Source organism: Trichosurus vulpecula, chromosome 7 (genome assembly GCF_011100635.1).
Source record: "Trichosurus vulpecula isolate mTriVul1 chromosome 7, mTriVul1.pri, whole genome shotgun sequence".
NCBI lineage: Eukaryota > Metazoa > Chordata > Mammalia > Diprotodontia > Phalangeridae > Trichosurus > Trichosurus vulpecula.
In genome coordinates, this window is record NC_050579.1 from 110,837,256 (window position 1) to 110,856,193 (window position 18,938).

Sequence of the window (18,938 nt, forward strand, 5' to 3'; positions counted from 1 at the left end):
AACCACTCTGTTCTGTGTGATCACTTCGGTAGAGATGGTGACTAAAAGGCAAGTAAGAGAATTACAGGTTTTTTAGACCACGTATAAATTTAAATTTAACTATCAGTACTATAAATGAGATATCCTTGTCCAATAAACAATGAGTGGAAATAGTCTTGAAGGAACTGAGTTATATCAATGATATTTTCAACATAAATAAACTAGAAGAAAGAAGGAAGCTGCAGATAAATGAAGTATGGATCAAAGTTTCTCCTTGGAGAACCTAATAAAGGAATTGGTAGAGCCAAGTTCATTGGGTTTTTTATTAGACGTGATTTCATTGGCGTAGGTAATACCCATTGAGGTATTAATTGTTCCTTAAATGTCTGGTAGAATTCACTTGTGAATCCATCTAGTCCTAGGGATTTTCTTTTTTTTAAGGAGATCATTTATGACTTATTCAATGCCTTTTTTAAAGATAGAGATATTTAAATATTCTATTTCTTCTTCTGTTTACTTTACTGGCATATAATTGGACAACGTAACTCCTAATAATTGCTTTAATTTCATCTTCATTGGTGATATATTCACCTTTTCCCCTTTTGAGACTGATAATTTGGATTTTTTCTTTTTATTAATCAAATCAACCAATGGTTTATCTGTTTTGTTGCTTTTTTTGTAAAACCAGCTCCTAGTTTTATTTATTAGTACAGTGGTTTTTTTAACTTTCAATTTTATTAATCTCTCCTTTGGTTTTCAGGATTTTCATTTTTGTGTTTAATCTGAGGTTTTAATTTGTGCTCTGTCTAGTTTTTTTTTTTAGCTGCATGCCCAATTAATTCACTGATCTGATCTTTCTCCATTTTACTGACATATGCATTTAAAACAAGATACAAAATTTCCCCTAAGTATTGCTTTGGCTACATCCCACAAATGTTGTATGTTATCTTGTTTCATTCTCATTAATGAAATTACTTACTGTTTCTATAGTTTTTTCTTTGATGCATCCATTCTTTAGGATGAGATTATTTAGTTTCCAATTAATTTTTAGTCTGTGCTTCCACTGACCTTAATTGAATGTAATTCCTGTTGCATTATGGTTTTAAGAGGGTGCATTTAATATTTCTGTTTATTTGATTGTGAAGTTTTTAATGTCCTAATACATGGCCAATATTTGTGAAAGTGCCATAACAGAGCTAAGTAAAAGGTATATGCCTTTTTATTTCCACTCAATTTTCTCCAGATATCTATCATAGCAAATTTTTCAAAAATTCTATTCATCTCGATAACTTCTTTCTTATTTATTTTAGGATTATATTTACCTAGTTCTGTGAGGGGAAAGTTGAGGTCCCCCACTGGGGGACCTCACATATATATAGATATAGAACTAGATATAGATAGATATATATAGATATAGATATACGTATATCTGTGCTATCATAATCAATACGATAAATACAATAAAGGAAATGATAGAAACAAATAATTTTAGGCTAAAAATAATCTAGCATGGGCCAAACACCCAGCAAAATAAGAACTCACTGTCTTTCACAGACTAACACAATAAATCTTCACACCAGAAATATGATCAGCTAGTCACTCAATAAGCATTTATTAAGTACTTACCAAAGTACAAGCACTGTTCTAAACAATGAGTATACAAAGAAAGGCAAAAACAGTCGTTGCTTTAAAAGAGCTTATATTACACTGAAGAGAAAATATATAAATAAATATAAGACACATCCAGAATAAATGGCAGGTAACCTAGAGGGAAAGATACTAACCACTGTAGAGTTCTGGAAAGGCCTCCTATAGAAGATGACATTTGAGCTGTCTTAGAGGAAGCCATACAGACCCCAAAATATGCTTGAACAGACAACGATTAAACTGTACTTGAACCAGAGTGTTACCACAGACCAAGGTAAGGCCCACAAATGCCCAAACATAACAATGAACCATAAAATGTTAAAAACAACATTTTAATAGATGCTGCATTAATCCCTAAGCCCTATGCCATTTGAATAAAAAGCTTTCAGAGTACTGAGATCCAACAGACAAGATCAAAATTACATGGGAACAGAATGTAGTACATACCATCCCTATAGTCCTGTCTGCTATTGGAGTTCCTTTTTTGGTTTAACTTTTATTTCTTTTTAATTTATGGAATAAAACAAGCATTTCCATAACATAGTATAATAAAAAGGGTGATTGCACATGAAACTGCAAATCTATTATGTACAACTGGTCATTCCTTTTAAATATAAAGTTATCATATAAATTGCCTTTTTTTACTTTTTTTCCTCCCCCTATCCTGCCTTAGCAATGGGTACCATTAGACACAAATGTGTGTGTATGTAAGTATATGGAGAGAGACATACACATATATGTGTAAAATTATTCCATACATATGTCTATTTATCATTTCTTTCTCTGGATGCTGATAGCATCTTCCTTCATAGGTCCTTTGGAGTTAATTTGGGTATTTATGATGATCAAAATGACATATTCACTCAAAGTTGTTCTTAAAACAATATTGCTGTCACTAGACACAACATTCTCTTGGTTCTGCTCGTTTAGCTCTTCATTATTCCATGCAAGTCTATTCATATTTTTCTAAGATCACCGAGCTCATCATTTCTTATAGCATAGTAGTATTCTATCACAATCATTTACCACAACTTGTTCAGCCATGCTCCAATGATGGGCCTCCTCATAATTTCCAGTTCTTTGCCATCACAAAGAGAGCTGCTATAAATATTTTAGAACATATAGGGGCTTTCCCTTTTTCTCTCATCATCTCTGGAAACAGACCTAGTAGTGATATTGCTGAGTGAAAGGATATAGGCAATTTAATAACTCTTTGGACATAATTCCAGATTGTTCTCCAAAATGGTTGGATTGGTTCACAATTCCACCAACAATGAATTAGTATCCTAATTTTTCCACATCCCCTCCAACATTTTTCACTTTCCCCTTCAGTCAATGATTGCATTAGTGAGTTTGGTAGTACAGAATTAAATTTGAGTTGGTTAATGCTGTCAGAATGGGAATTATGTAGGTTAGAATTAATTAACTCATTTTGTATCGATGATTATCTTGCTTTTAAAAGATTTATAAGGAAGATTTATACTATAAAGATTTATAGTTTGTTATTTAGGCCTGTGTTAGGGATAGAGATAGAAACTTGCTATCCTACCGCCCCAGCCCCCTCCTGTGAATGTGCCCTGGAAGCTGCTGTGTTCCAGAAAAACAAGTTTCACCTTTTTTACTTTGTTCTTTATACCTGATGTTCATAACATGCTCGTGGAAAGTCCCAGAATCCTGTTGCCTGGTCACTGACTAAACACTCATGCTTGGTGACATGTGAAAAGTCTGATAACTAAATTCAAGTGACTAATGGACATTTCCCTTAGCCAATCATGTGGATTTCCCCTTTTTGGAATTGACCAATTGGAGAATTGTACCACCTCATTCTATTTTTAGTGATTTCACAGATTGTATAAATATTGCCTCAAAACTAAGCAGTTCATGACTTCAGAAGTGAGTCTTGGATCCAGTTTTTTAAGGACCATGGTTTCCCTAATAAATTGAAACTGCTTGGAGTGCATCAGTGTCCTTTTGTTGCAGATTGGGATTTTGAGGTCACAATGGAAGGAAACTAAAGATTGCAAAGAATTGATAACTGATTAGGAAAGGTCCTGGAGGAGTCAAGAGGTTGGATAACAGAAGGATCTTAGAGATTATCTAGAAAATCTGTTTATTTCACAAATGAGCAAAGTGAGGATCAGAGAAATTAAATTATTTGCCCAACGTAACACAGGTAATAAGTAGCAGAACTGGAGCATAGGTCATATGACTGCAAATCTGCACTCTCTTCCTCCCGGAAGTTTATCCCTACATAAAAGTCTAAATCAGCCTCTCTGCAACTTCACCCTTTGCTTCTAATTCTGCCCTCTGGAGCTAAGTAATGCTGAGGCTAGAATCTAGTGTCTGAAAAAGAGTTAAAAAACTATAAAGTTGCCACATAGCCATAGTATTGATCTTGTGTTTGTTGTCTTTGTTCCTTCTTCAGCATGATGATATAACTTGTCTTTTCCTGTTATTGAAAGGCTTCCCTACTGTTAAAGGAAACTGAAACAGACAAAAGTCAAGTAACTGGCCCAGAGTCATATAGTAGTAAGTGTCTGAGTATTGCTTTGAACTTAGGTCTTCTTGACTCCTGGCCCACCACTTTATCTACTGTACCACCACAAATAGCAAACAGCAGATAAACCATTTTAGTCAATCCGATAACAAACAGAAATCAAAGAAGGTATATAGATGACAATATCCCAGACAATACAAAGAGCAAATGAGATCTTTATCGGGAGCTACATTGTCTCATCTCAACTAAGAGAGCCCCAGATTTCATGCACCAAAGTGTTTTGTGTAGCAAGATGGGGCTAGAGATATGATCAAAGTACCAACTCTTCTAAATGTCAGCTTCTTCCCAGAGTCTTTCTCTCACTTCAGGGACCAAAACAGAATTCAGAACTTTGTAACTTCTCTCTCAAAGCTGAAAGCCAGAAGACTAAGACTTCTCTTCTCTCAAGTGCTATACAACTTTTCCTTTTACACAGGTATAGAACATTGAGTAATCAATCTCCACCAATGAACAGTCATATGCAAATGAGCTTTAAGTCAGTAATCAAATGTTTACAAAATATTTTCCCAAAATCTATTTGGCCAAAACTGTGAAGAAGTTGAGAAACAAACTCAAAAGCTTTTGTAATGTGTGTGTTGGCCTGAGGGAGAGAAGCTAATCATACCTTCTTTTTAGACCCTACCTTTGTACAGGTTACACTACATACCAACCATTCCTTTTGTCCTCTCCTTTGGGTATGACTTTTTCCTCTCTTCACCTTCTTGGCTTTGCCCCTTGGGTGTATATGTGGGCTTGTGATAACAGGTGTGTCTTGGTTTTCCTTTCAAGCTGACTGGGGCAAAAAACAATGGGAAGAGAAAATGTGCGGCTCTTAAACCAGCTCCAGCTCATCAAAGCCTCCCTTTATGGCCTTTCACATTTTTTTGTCCTCTTGGAAGTTATAAAAATATAAATCAATATTTATCTTTTATTTGTATCTTTTATCACTGCAACACCTATACCATGAAATAACCCTGAGAATTTTTTTATATCTCCAATTGAATTCTATCAACTATTGCTTCTCCCTCTGTGTCCTCTGCACAGGGACACACATAGATCAGTTATACAATGGTTAACCACATTTATTCTGGAGAAACCACCTTTAAAGCACAGTAAAACAGAAAAAATAAACCTCTCATGAAACAGAAATTGGGGAAGGGTCAGAACTATGTCCCAAGAGGGAAAAGAAAGAGAAAGGACAAGAAGTGAGAAAACTCTAGCTCTGTATTAGGAAGGAAGAGAGGGAGAAGGGAAGAAAAGAAAGAGAAAGAAAGGAAGGGAAGAATAAAGGAATGGAGGGAGGTATATCCATCATTTCCTCACCAGTATTCTCTCTCTCCTCTGGGCTTCTTCCCCTTATCTCCCTTTATCAGCACATTCATTCCCAATGGCATTTCTGTACTCACCTTTTAAGAATCAGGGAGTGAAATTTGTTAGTTAAATCCAGTTGTGTAAATCCCAAAGATGAAGAGGAGCTTGGAGGATTTACATCCTGACTAGCAGGCACATATCTTCAAGGTCAGTATTGCTCTGGAAACCCTAAGAAGCTGTCCTGATACCTCCTTATGACTTAGAGTTAACTCTGAATTCGCAAAGGCTACACCAACAAAGCATAAACTCCCAAGTTTCTACTAAGTTGGAAAGGCTTCAAGTATGGTAACAGTGAAAGTCTGTGTGGCTGTTATCCAAGTCATAGCTAAAAATGGAGAGTCTCATCGATGGAAAATTGGCTACTAGGTGATGATTTTTTTGTATGTGATGATTCATAGCTCATTAGATGAAATAAAGGAGCCAGTGGTTTGTTTGGCTTTTTTTAAACGTTTGACAAAAGTAGAAAAAGAGGGGCAGTAAGTTCAATCCTTTCACTCTGAAGATGAGAAAACTGAGGCTCAGAGAGATTAAGTGAGTTACCCAGGATCACACAGTAAGTTAGTGACAGTTAGGACTCCAACTCAGGTCTCTTGACTTTGAGACCAATGTACCTTCTACTGTTGGAGGGATTGTCACCTTTTCTAGTGAAGTAAATACCCACACTGACAAAATCACAGATCTTTTTTTAAAATATCAAAACAAGTACATGTCTCTGACAGAGTGGTTATTAAACAGTTAAATTTCAACTCCCTGTATTTCAAAACTAAATTTTGCATGTTCAATTTTATCTTTCAAAATTCATAACACAGCCCTACATGGCAAAATCACAGATTTTCTGGGCTGTTGTTTTGACTCACAAGTTCCCTACCATAGTAATCAGTTATTTCAAAGTATCAGTATTAGAAATGGGAAAAAACTAATTCCTTCAGACCTCTGAAACTCAAGCTTCAGGCAAACATTTTGAGAAAATTGAAAATTAACAGCATGTGTTATTTGCAATGGAAAAACACCAAAAGCTTTCCTAGTGAGACTGAAGTAAAACAAGAATGTCCACCATCTCCCTCATTGTTTGATATATTGCTAGAAATGCCAGCTATAGCAATAAGACAAGGAAAAGAAATCTAAGGAATCACCATGGGCAAAGAGGAAGCAAAATTATGTCTATATGCAAATAACATGATAGTTTCCTTAGAGAATAGAAATAATTCAATAAAAAAGCTAATTAAAACAATAATGACAACAAAGTAGGATACAAAAGAAACCTGCAAACATCATTAGCCTTCATATATATTGCTAACAAAACCCAAGAGAAGGAAACAGAAAGAGAAATTCCATTCAAAATAACATCAACAAAAAAAAACAACCCTGGGATTTAACCTTTAAGACCTGTTTAAGATCTATATAAATACAATTATAAAGTATTCATATATATATATATACACATATATATATACACACACATATATTATATATATATATATATATATATATATAATATACATAAAAGAAGGCTTTAAAAATCTGAAAGAGATTCATTGTTCATAGCTAGGCCATTTCAACAGAATCAAGATCATGCTACTATCTAAATTATTTTATAGATTTAACCAGACTACTGTTGAGGGAGAAACTCAGAGATTCAGGAATCCCAAAACTAAAGTTCCTGGGGCAAGGTCACCTGAAATGAATTCGCGGACCCAAGCAATCTTTAAGTCAAGTTGGCAAAAGTTTATTGTTACGCTTTTCAGCAGGCAAGAGTTCTTTGGGAACCTGCGATCTAAAAGGGGATACAGGTATAGTTTATATAAGATATTCAGTGGTAAAACATGTGCCAAATATGCTAATTAGTTGTTTTGAGGTGGGATTAGGGAGTGGTTAAGCAGTGGTTAGTTCTTAAAGGAACACGCACATTTAGTATCTACTGCACAGGTGGTTTTTCCCAGAGTTCACTAGGAAATAGCCCAAGGTTGGGGGCTATATGCAAGTGTGGTTTTAGGCCTGAAAAGTCACTAAGTCAACTAATGGTCAGGGCCGACTGGAAATATCTAGGCTGCCTCCATCAATGTCTTTTTAGGCAAGATAAACTTAAGGGAGTATTACATATATCTAGGTCTAGGATACACATAATAGGTCAGTAAATAGTAAATATAGTTATGAACTAGTACACAGTCAGTCTAGCATGTACACAGTGAGTCCAAACTAATAAATTCTATAGGTGCAGCTGGCTACTGTGTCAGAAGAAGAGATAAGTATTTTGCTAGGGCATGCTGCCCTTGAACTGGAGAGAAACTGCCTAAGACAGTATTTTGAGGCTAGGGAAAGATGTGATTTTAGAGCTGGATGTGGTTTTGGAATTGGGCTCCAAGCACAGGCACCCAAGTAGAGTCTAAGGAGAAATGTGATGTTAGAATTAGGGTCCAAGCACAGGCACCCAAGCACCCGATCACTACCAAAGGGTATTATAAAACTGAAGAAAATGATGACAAAAAAATAACAAAATTAGTATGGAACAAAAAAGTCAAGAATGTCAATGGAAAAAACAAGAATGACTCAATACCAAATCTTAAATTAGTCTATAAAATTGTACTCATCAACAGGAATTTGGTACTTTATTAAAAGATAGCAAAGTAGATCAATGGAACTGAACATATAAGCAAGACCCAAAGGTAAACAAACATGTAAACCCTAGATCACAACTACTGTAGGAAAGGATCCTTATTCAACAGAAATTGCTGGAAAAAATAGAAAAGTTTTTCTAAACAGAAAATAGGTTTAAAACAGAATCTGTAATACTGCGTACCACAACAAGCACCTAATAGAGACATGATGACATATCATGATGAGAAGAGCATGGAAGGAGCCATGTTTCACAAAGTTTTAAAAGTTTTTGCAAGAACAAAAACTAATAGTTAAAACAAAAATAGAAGCTGTAAAGTGGAGAAAAAATCTTTACATCAAATTTATCTAACAAAAGTATAATTTCCAAGTTATATAGGGAATTGACACAAAAGTGCAAGACCAAGAACTATTCTCCAATAGGTAAGTGAGGGAAAGATATGAAGATGATTGCACACATATAACCTATATCAAACTGCTTACATTCTTAGGGAGAAGGGAGAAGAGAGAGGAAAGGAGAAAATTTGGAATTCAAATTTTATTAAAAAAAAGAATGTTAAAAATTGTTTTTACATGTAATTGGAAAAAAGAAAATCCTATTTAAAATGATATGAAGAAGCAGTTTTCAAAAGAAATATAAATTATCAGTGACCAAATGACCATATGTAAAAATACTCTAAATCAGTGATAAGAGAAATGCAAATTGAAACAATTCTAAGGTTTCACCTCACACTCATCAAATTGACAAATATGATCAAAAACAAAAATAGTCCAAGTTGCATGGCCCAGGGAAGTCAAGCACACTACTAGTGGCAGAGTTGTAAAAGGGTACAAACTTATTTTAAAAACAACCTGGAACTATACAAGAAAAGTTAAAATTTGACCCAGCAGTACCACTACTGTCCCAAAGAAAGTCAAAGACAAACTCTAGTTGTTAAGAAGCTCTAAATGTTAAGCAAAATCCTCCCCTCTGCAACTTTCTGGGTCACAGCAGCCACATCAGTCTCCCTAATACTCAAAGACAATGCAGAAAATCATGAAAAAACTTGTATAAACTGATATAGATTGAGACAATTAGAACCAAGAGAACAACATATTGTCGACCTGAAAGTTTAGTTAAAGGAGGCAAACAGGCTAGGTGATATGTAAATCCATATTGTTTATTCCCTTAAAACTAGCATACATGTATGGAGCCAGTCGAAATCTGACTGTCTGAACAAAAGAATGAGAAGGCTTAAATGCATCTCAGGACAGTCCCAGCTCAGCATGTCTGTGTCACTCAAAATTTATGATCTCCATGTATGTTTAATCACAGTATAAGAAAGGAATTTCTTAATTGGATAGGTTGTAAATACAATAAGATAAGAGAGTTGACAAAATGTCAAATTGAAATTGCAATCCAGACTATGCCCAAAGGGCTATAACAATGTGCGTACCCTTTGACACAGCAATACCACTTCTAGGGCTATATCACAAAGACATCATACATGTGGGAAAGGAAACTGTATGTACAAAAATATTTATAGCAGCTCTTTTTGTGGTGGCAAAGAACTGGAAATCAAGGGGATGCCCATCAACTGGCGAATGGCTAGACAAATTGTGGTATATGAATGTAATGGAATACTATTCTGCTATAAGAAATGAGGAGCAGACAGACTTCATTATTACCTGGAATGACTTACATGAACTGATGCTGAGTGAGGGGAGCAGAACCAGGAGATCATTATACATGATTACAGACAGACGGTGATCTGTAAGGACTAACTTTGATAGACTTGACTCTTCTCATCAATGCAAGGTTCAAAGACAGCTCCAAAAGACTCATGATCGAAAAAGCTATACACATCCAGAGAAAGAATTATGGCGTCTGAATGCAGATTGAGGCAAACTTTTTGCTCTTTTTTTTCCTTTTTTTGGGGGGAGGGGGGTTCGTTTCTTGTTTCTCATGATTCATTCCACTAGTTATAATTCTTCATTACAACTGGATTATTACGTAAATAGGTTCAAGGTGAAGGTATATGTAGAACCTGCATTGGATTACATGCCATCTTGGGGGGTTGGGAGGAGTGGAAGAGAGAGAATTTGGAACCCATAAACTTGTGGAACTGAGTGTTGTAAACTAAAAATAAAAAAGAAATTTAAAAAAAAAGGAATTATGATCCAGGACATCTGTGTTTTCTTTATCATTAACATACCATAACATAGTATACATCCATAAAATATTAAGAAAAAGTCCCATTATTCAAGACAGTGTTTCAGGTTAAGGGTCTCATCTTTAATGGCCATGAACAGAGGAAAGAATGTTCTTAAGTCAGCCCCATCTGGGCTTGTTGACATAAGAAGAGGTATTCTCTGAGTTTACTAAGAGAACAAAGAAGTTGTTAGGTCCAAACTTCTCCTCTGGTTGATTAGTTCAGGCTCTGGCCCTTATTGGAGTTACTAAACTGATATTAAATGATTATCAATATGTAAATAAAAACAACACAAAAAGGCTACTTCAGTCAGAGTAAGTGCAACAGCCAATATGAAATCCAGAGCTCAGACAGCCACAAATGCTGAATGGATTGGTCTCACTTAAATATGTTCCTTTTTAAAAAGGAAAAAAAAAATTACCTCTTTGCGGTAGGAGCATCACATATCACTCATGTGTGAACCTAAATTTCAGTGACACCATCACAACTGGAAAAAAGACAGGAATATAAGGACTGCCAAGACTTAAACCCTATTCTTGCTCAATTCCATTCTATCCAACAAGCATTTATTTATTGAGCACTTACTTTATACCAAGTACCTGTGCTGCTAGGTATTGGGAATAAAAGTAAAAAATCAAACAATCCCGACCTTAAACATACACCTCTGGAGAGAAAGGAGAAACAAGACTATGTGCCCCAAACAGACCCAAATGTCGGTGGTCCAAAGGATAAGCTAGGCAGTACTTCTTCTTAGGAAAAAAAAATAAAATTAGCATTAATTAACACTAAGATGTATTAACAATCTCACATTCTTATAGAACTTTTAACTTAATTCCAGGTGATTTTATATCTACTATGTCATTTAACCATGAATTTTTATTGAATCAAGCGGGGGTGAAGCATCACTTACCTTATAAAGCGTCAGTTTTTGGCTGATGGTTCCCAAAGGGGCTGGGGTCAGGGTTAGAATGCTCGGGGAGTGCTAGTTAATATGCAATGAGGCTAAGCAGTACTAAAAGTTGAGTGACTTGCCCAGGGTCATACCACTAGTAAGTGTCTGTGTGCGAATTTGAACTCAGGTCTTCCAAGCCAACCTGTCACCTACCTGCGCCAGCCGGGGCCTTTACAAGGCACTGGTGGGGGAGGGGTGCTGCTCAGGTAAGGAGGTTGGGGGAGGGGAAACATAAATGGGGAAGAAACGTGGTTTTGGGGTGACCAGGAGAGGCAGGGTATAAGGGTGGGTCTGGAGTGAGGGAACCCCGCCTCTGACTCTGTGTAACTTTGGTCAAGTCGCTCAACCTCCCTGGCCCTCAGTCTCCTCCTCAGAAAAGCGAGGGGGTCGGGCTGAATGGTCTCTAGATGTGTGCTCCTAAGAGATTTGGGGGTGCTTCTGCGGGCTGCTGCCCCTCCCCCCGCCCCGCCCGTCACCGGGGCAGGGGTAAGGCTGTGAGCAAGGGAGGATAAGGTGGGACGTGCTCCCTTACTCTTTCGTCTTCTCGAACCCGTGCGCGGAGTTGATGCGGTGAACCTCTTTCTTTTTGGCTTGTTTCGAAGCCATGGTGCCTGAGGGCTTGGAGGGGGCGAGCCCAGTTCGGCAGCCCTCGGGAGGTGCCGCGTCCCCGGGGTTGCTAGGAGCTGTCAAGGCCGAATCCGGCTCGAGACCACAGCCAATCCCGGGCCCGTTCGAAGCTCTACCCGGCCAGCCTGGGGGGAGGGGGAGAGGCGGCCCGGCGGGGGAAGAGCGGGGTGGGGAGGAGAGGGGAGGGAGGAGAAAGCCAATCAGGACTGGGGCTGAGACAGGGAGGAAAGGGAAAGGAGAGAGGAAGCGGCCTATCACGGACGGAGGGAGGGCGTAGCCGTCCCTGCTCGGGGCGGGGCCTGGGCCCACCCCCAGGAAGCGCGAGTTCGAGTCCAGCCTGCGTTTCTGACTGAAAAGGGGAGGGGGGAGGGGAAGAAGAAGCTAAAGCTGGTGACATACTGGGCGACAGGATGCCCAGCAGCTGGGGGGGGTGGGGGCAAGCAGGGGCTGCGAGGAAGGGAGGGGGCGACCACTCCGGGTATTTCTGGTAGTGGCGTCGGGACCCCCGCTTTCCACCCCTACACCTTCCCTCACGCTTTCTAATTATGTCATTAATCTCCCCTGGCCTTGGCCTACGTAAGACATCTCTTTCCCCTCCCACACATATAGTCCGGGCTGCGCTTTCTTCAAATTATAGCCATTCGATCAACAGTCAGTCAGTCAGCGTTTATTAGGAGCCAACTGTGTGCTTATATTTTCTGAGGATACAAACGTACAGAAAATAAAACCGCCCCTTGATCATTTTCCCATCCTTGCCCTGGATGCCCTTCCCACTCACTGTTTTTGGCTATTAAAGCTTTGTTTTTTGTCGTTTTTATTTTTTTTTTACTGGTCAGCCCAGTCTCCTCCCTCTATACCCATTCAGTCTACCTTAGAATCTCTCAAATCTTTTGTCTAAAACCCAGTTTCACTATAGTAATAAATGCTCGCTTTATAAAGCATTAAGTTTTGTTTGTTTGGTTTTTTGCACCGGGCTTTACAGAAAGTATTTTATTTGTTCCCCTAAGCTACCCTGAGAGAGGAGCGATTTAGGGCCGGGTTTTAGATACAGGTGATAGAGATAGGCTCAGTTTACACATTCTAGAGCTGCAGATACAGGTGATAGAGATAGGCTCAGTTTACAGATGATAGAGCTATGGAAGCAAATGACAGAGAAGGGGCTCAGTTTACACATTCTAGAGCTGCAGATACAGGCGATAGAGATAGGCTCAGTTTACAAATGATAGAGCTATGGAAGCAAGATGTCAGAGAAGGGGCTCAGTTCACACATTCTAGAGCTGCAGATACAGGTGATAGAGATTGGCTCAGTTTACAGATGATAGAGCTATGGAAGCAGATGACAGAGAAGGGGCTCAGTTTATACATTATAGAGTTGCAGATACAGGTGATAGAGATAGGCTCAGTTTACAGATGATAGAGCTATGGAAGGAGATGACAGAGAAGGGGCTCAGTTTACACATTCTAGAGCTGCAGATACAGGTGATAGAGATAGGCTCAGTTTACAGATGATAGAGCTATGGAAGGAGATGACAGAGAAGGGGCTCAGTTTACACATTCTAGAGCTGCAGATACAGGTGATAGAGATTGGGCTCAGTTTACAGATGATAGAGCTATGGAAGCAAGATGTCAGAGAAGGGGCTCAGTGTACACATTCTAGAGCTACAGATACATGTGATAGAGATAGGTTCAGTTTACAGATGATAGAGCTATGGAAGCAGATGATAGAGAGAAGTCTCACTTTACAGCTGAAAGGTTAGATCACTTGCCCTAAATCTCATTCCTATAGTCTGAGGGGCAAATGCATCTCTATGCTAACTCTATCTCTGCCACTAAGCAGAATTCCCTCAACTTACAAATAATAATAATAAGTTCTGATGACTTTTCATAATTCCACACACTACCACCACCATTATCATCACAAGACCCCAGCCTGGAAGGCCTTGATGTACTTCTAGGGATCACTTTATCACCCCAGAAATTCTACAGCTCAAAGATATATTAGCATGCTACGGACAGACGGTTCCCCCAAGATCTTTCCTAATACAATTAAAAATACCCTGGTTTGTCTACACCTCAGGCTATAATCACTGAGAGAAGGAGAAGAAGATGTCTGTCAGAGAGACAGAGAGAGAAGGAGATATTTCTATGACACAAAAGAAGGAAGAAGCACAATCTGAAGCACATTGAGGGGTTATTCTTTGCTCTGCTAAGCTGAGAAAGTTAATGATATCTAAACACTTCCCAGTGTGCCATTCTCAGTTAACTCCATTTTACAGCAGTGAATCTACTTCTTAAAGGCATTGTTCTTGGGTCAAGGGTACACGAATTCTGAAGAACCTGTTTGGCTACTTTTCTTCTCTGCCTGATATCTTAGAGGTGTGAAAGAGAAGGGGATCTCTATCAATCAGTAAATAAAATACTTATTATGCACCTAGTATCTGCCAGGCACTGTGCTAAGCACAAGGGATTCAAAAAGAGGCAAAAGACCATACTTGCCTTCAAGGAGCTTACAATCTAATGGGGGAGACAAGAGGCAAACAAATATATTCAAAGCAAACTATATACAGGATAAATAGGAGTTAATTAAAAGAGGGAAAGCATTGGAATTAAGAGGCATTGGGAAAGGCTTCCTGTAGGTGGGATTTTGGTTGGGACTTCAAGGAAGACAGGAAGGCTGGTAGTCCTTGCAGATGAAGAAGAGCATTCCTGACATGGAGGAAAGCCAGAGAAAATGCCCAGGAAGACTCCTAATCTTTAGGAACCCCAGTATAAATGCTGAAATTACATAGTCAATCATGGGCTTACACCTGTAAGAATGTTTTAGTACCATAGTTAGTGGGAATAAGCTTGTCGATTTAGCGTAACTGCCTCCATTTTGTTTTAAACCTTCATTTTTTGATTGAGTCGTTTTGAGTTAGTTGTTTTTCTATCAGTGATTTTTCAATAATAAGAAAAGCACTTCTGCGATATCATGTAGTAAACAACGTGTATGTGTTTTAAACTACTGATAAATATATGTAGCCCTCTGATAAGACAGATTGCCCAATAAAAAAATCATAAACAACTTTATTAATAATTTATATAGTAAACTACCAATCAAATTACCTGATAAACAGTTTAAGAACAACCACCACTAAATTATAAAAAAGATCCTCAGGGCCCCCAGCCATCATCTTGGTTCCTAGGTTATAATTGTGACTGGCTGCTACATTCCTACCCCTTACTAGAGGCGGGAGTAAGTCTGTATTTACATGGCCTCCACATGGGCAGAAAGGGAAATCTTGTGAGTCCTGTATTAAAGAAGGTTACCTTAACCTCTAAAACTTAAGTTGGTGGTTTATTCTTAGAGGAGAGTATCATTTGAATTGCTAAGCACATTTTGATTCATAAAGTTTGATCACATACACTAAGCATAAGTCTAATTAGTGTTTCCATGGCACTAGTTAACATGTATAATAGTAAAGACAGTATCTATGTGCACCTTGGATTACAAGTGGCCTCTTCTTCCAAGCTTTCTCTATGGTTTGTCACTTTCATCTAAAAGATCAATATTTAAGTCATAAAAATCACAAAACTTTAGAACTAAAAGGTCACACAGGTAATTAGTGACAGACTTCCAGCCCCTAGACCTGGCATCAGGAAGACCTGAGGTCAAATTTAGCTTCAGACACTTACTAGCCATGTGACCCTGGGCAAGTCACTTAACCTCTGCCTCAGTTTCCTCATCTGTAAAATGGTATAATAAGAAATGAGATAATAGCTTTAAGGATTTTACAAAACTGAAAACACTATATAAATTCTAGCTATTATTTCTTGTAGAACACTTGATCTTTCTCCTCGATATTCAGTTTGTTCTATCTCCTCTTCAGAACCATGTAAACCATCCAGCTATGAGCTCACCAACAGGATCAGAGGTACAGAATTTTATTGCCTCTTAAAGTTAATTCTGAATACAAAGTAATACCGTAGGAACTTGGAAATTTAAGATCCTATTTTAATGATACCTTAAAAGAAAATAAATAAAATTTCCTAAGCTGTTTAAGAAATAACACTATTTTTCCTGATTATTACAAAATGTCTTACCAGGTTACCATCAATACTACTCAGGATATTGTAATTGTCCTTTTGAAGCAAAGAAAAAATAGGACCTTTTGCTATTTAATCCACTAGCAGTGTATCTTCAGAAATGTCCCTTTCGATCAAAGTAATTTCCATTTCATATTTGAGATAGCTCAAATAATGGATGTTTTTCATCTATTGGGCTGTCAGAATTCTGTGCTAAACATAATGGGTGTTGTTTTTTTCCAGTGGGCTATTAAAAGAATGGCAGGAGGAGACAGAAATTTCACAGAAAATGGACAGATAGGTTTTTTAAAAAGTCATCAATCTTACAAATTACATCATTTATCAAACAATACAAAGGAAATTTGCTTTCTTTAGTGAATGCATCTGACATCCTACTTCTCCAAAAATTTATAATGTACATTGTCTTTTGAAAAATCTCAAAAAAATTAAGTGTTATTCTATTAAAGAAATTATATTGATTTCTGTCATTGAATTAATTTTTAGGACAGTAACATGACAATTCTAAAAATCTTTTTTTTTCTTTTTGCAAAATACCTACCCAAAGATCTCCAGCCTCCAATATTTTATTTTTGAAAGAGGATTATCTTTAAAGGAAATGGAAATTATATTACTGAAATGATGTTTTTAAAGAACTACTTTAATTTGAAAAGGCTATATTGGCATTTTTAGTCTCCCCTTTGTATATCACAATAGTGGAAAATATAGGGGGAAAATAGTTTTGGTTCTTTGAAAAAGATGAAATAGTACCACTAATAATAAGAGCTGTCATTTACATATGACTTTAAGATTTACAAGGCACCAAAACATACACACTCCAACCAGGCAAATGACTAAGGACTAATCACATATTGCCATGGGAGATGAAGTTCACCATGCCTAACACATGGGATGTGAGAATAAACTCTAGGATCATAGGATAATAGTTCTAAAGCTGGGAGGTACCTTGTATATCATCAAGTCCAATCCCTTCATTTTACAAATGAGGAAACTGAGGCACAGAGTAGTTAAGTGATTTGCCCTGGTCATATAACTAGTAAGTATCTGAGGTAGGGTTTGAACTCAAATCTTATATCTTTAAGCCCCTGAAATTTGCTGGATAATGAAAACCTAAGCTAGGAAAGGGATGCCAAAAGGAGAGAAAAACCACTGGTGGCTAAGGCAGTCAAAGGCAGCATAGCAGTTATCCCTTTTCAGGTCCATGATCATCAGAGAGGTATAGAAACTGTAGCAGGTGACCTAGCAAATTAGAGATGCCATGTAGAGAATGTGGCTGAACTGAATTGTCTCTATCCAACCTCCCTTTCTGTATTTCCCTGTTTGGTGTATCAAGAAAATGTTACCATCTGTTCCCTGGTTATGTTTCACATATTATTTCATCCTGAATGCATCTTTATATAAATCATATGTGGTTGACCTAAGACCATGTAGCATGTACAATACAGGAGTTTTCTTCATCTCACTTTGTATGTAGATTGGGGGTTTTTCTCTTTGCCTTGGAGCAAGAACCAGCTAATGTTGACTAATTTTATTTCTTATTAACAGCTCCATATCTCTTCCAAAAGACAGAGAGCCTTTGAAATATGGAGTATTTTTTCTACCCTTTTACTATTGGCATGACTTCAGTTTTACTATTGGTATTACTTCGGTTCCTCCTTCAGAAGGAAGCCTAAACACCTGTGTTCCTCTGCCATACCTGGTGGTTACAAAGGTATTATTTTATTCAATTCTCATTACAACTCAATAAAATTACCTACTACAGGCATTAGGACTGCAGTTTTTCCCAAGGAAATGAATATTGGAGACCCTGAGTGATTTGCTTGGTAAAGGTTTAAATTCATATATCTTATCACTCCAAGTCCAGAATTCTTCCCATTATATCCTACTATCTCTTATTGAGATTGAGATCTTGTGATAAGAACTTCCTCACCTATCCTCCATTCTCAAAACTTTTTCTTTCTTCCTTCCCTCCTGTCTCAAAGCATCCCTACTTTTCATTAAGGAAAATATAGAATCACTGAATCTCAGAGTAGGAAGGGACACCAAAGCCATCTAATTCAACCCATACCTGAACAAGATTTACCTCTACAATATATCAACCAAGTGGTGATTGAGGCATTGCTCCAAGGCCTCCTGGAAGGCAGAACATAGACTTTCCAAGGAAATCCATTCCACTTTTGGACAGCCCCAGTGGTAGGGAAGTTTTTCCGTAGGCAAATATATCAATTTGTCTCTTGACAACTTCCCACTGTTGTACCTAGTTCTACCTTCTGGAGCCACACAGACCAAGTCTAATAACTCTTCCATAGGTATCATGTCCCACATTGTTCTCTTCTCCCAGCTAACCATTCCCAATTCTTTTAGCCAGTCCTCATATGGAATGGTCACCTTTGTTATCCTGGTTGGTTCTCTGCCATCTTACTGATCACCTGATTGTCTTCATCCTGCAGCCTTCCAACTTTTCAACATCATCAATAAAATGTATGTAGCAGCATTCCTGATAATCCCATCTTCTCCTGGAAGTGGTGAGTAAGGGAAAGGGATCAATGAGACAGGGATTGTTTTATTTTTGGCTTGTTCTCTCTGCTATATAGCACAGTGCTTTATACAATATAGGCTTAATATATGTTTATCAAATTGGATTAATAAATTCAGAGACATCAGTCTCTTTAGATAATCTGCTTTTTTCCTTCTTGTTAGAATTGCTTTTGGTGTCCTTAGAATTACCCTTGAAATGCTTCTCATCTTCCCTTGTCTTTCCTTATAGAATTCTGGGCTATGGGAACTTATCTATCCTTCCTCTTTGAAATCTGCTCTCTCAAAGTCTAGAGTGCATGTAAGATTTGGCATGGCTTTCTTTTCTTCTCTGTTATAAGATGAAATGGCCATTTTTCCCCTAAAGCCCCTATCATTTTACCCTTTCGTGTGCATATACACA

The 18,938-nt window shown here is 37.7% G+C and overlaps 1 protein-coding gene across 1 annotated transcript in view; it reads right to left on the minus strand.

The window, feature by feature from the left end:
• Positions 1 to 11,896, minus strand: part of ADGB (androglobin) — a 226,208-nt gene extending 214,312 nt beyond the window's left edge. Inside the window, exon 1 of the mRNA XM_036768101.1 lies at positions 11,823 to 11,896. Within this exon, the coding sequence (XP_036623996.1) occupies positions 11,823 to 11,896 (74 nt within the window). The remainder of the gene's footprint in view (positions 1 to 11,822) is intronic.
• Between the last annotated feature and the right edge of the window lie 7,042 nt (positions 11,897 to 18,938).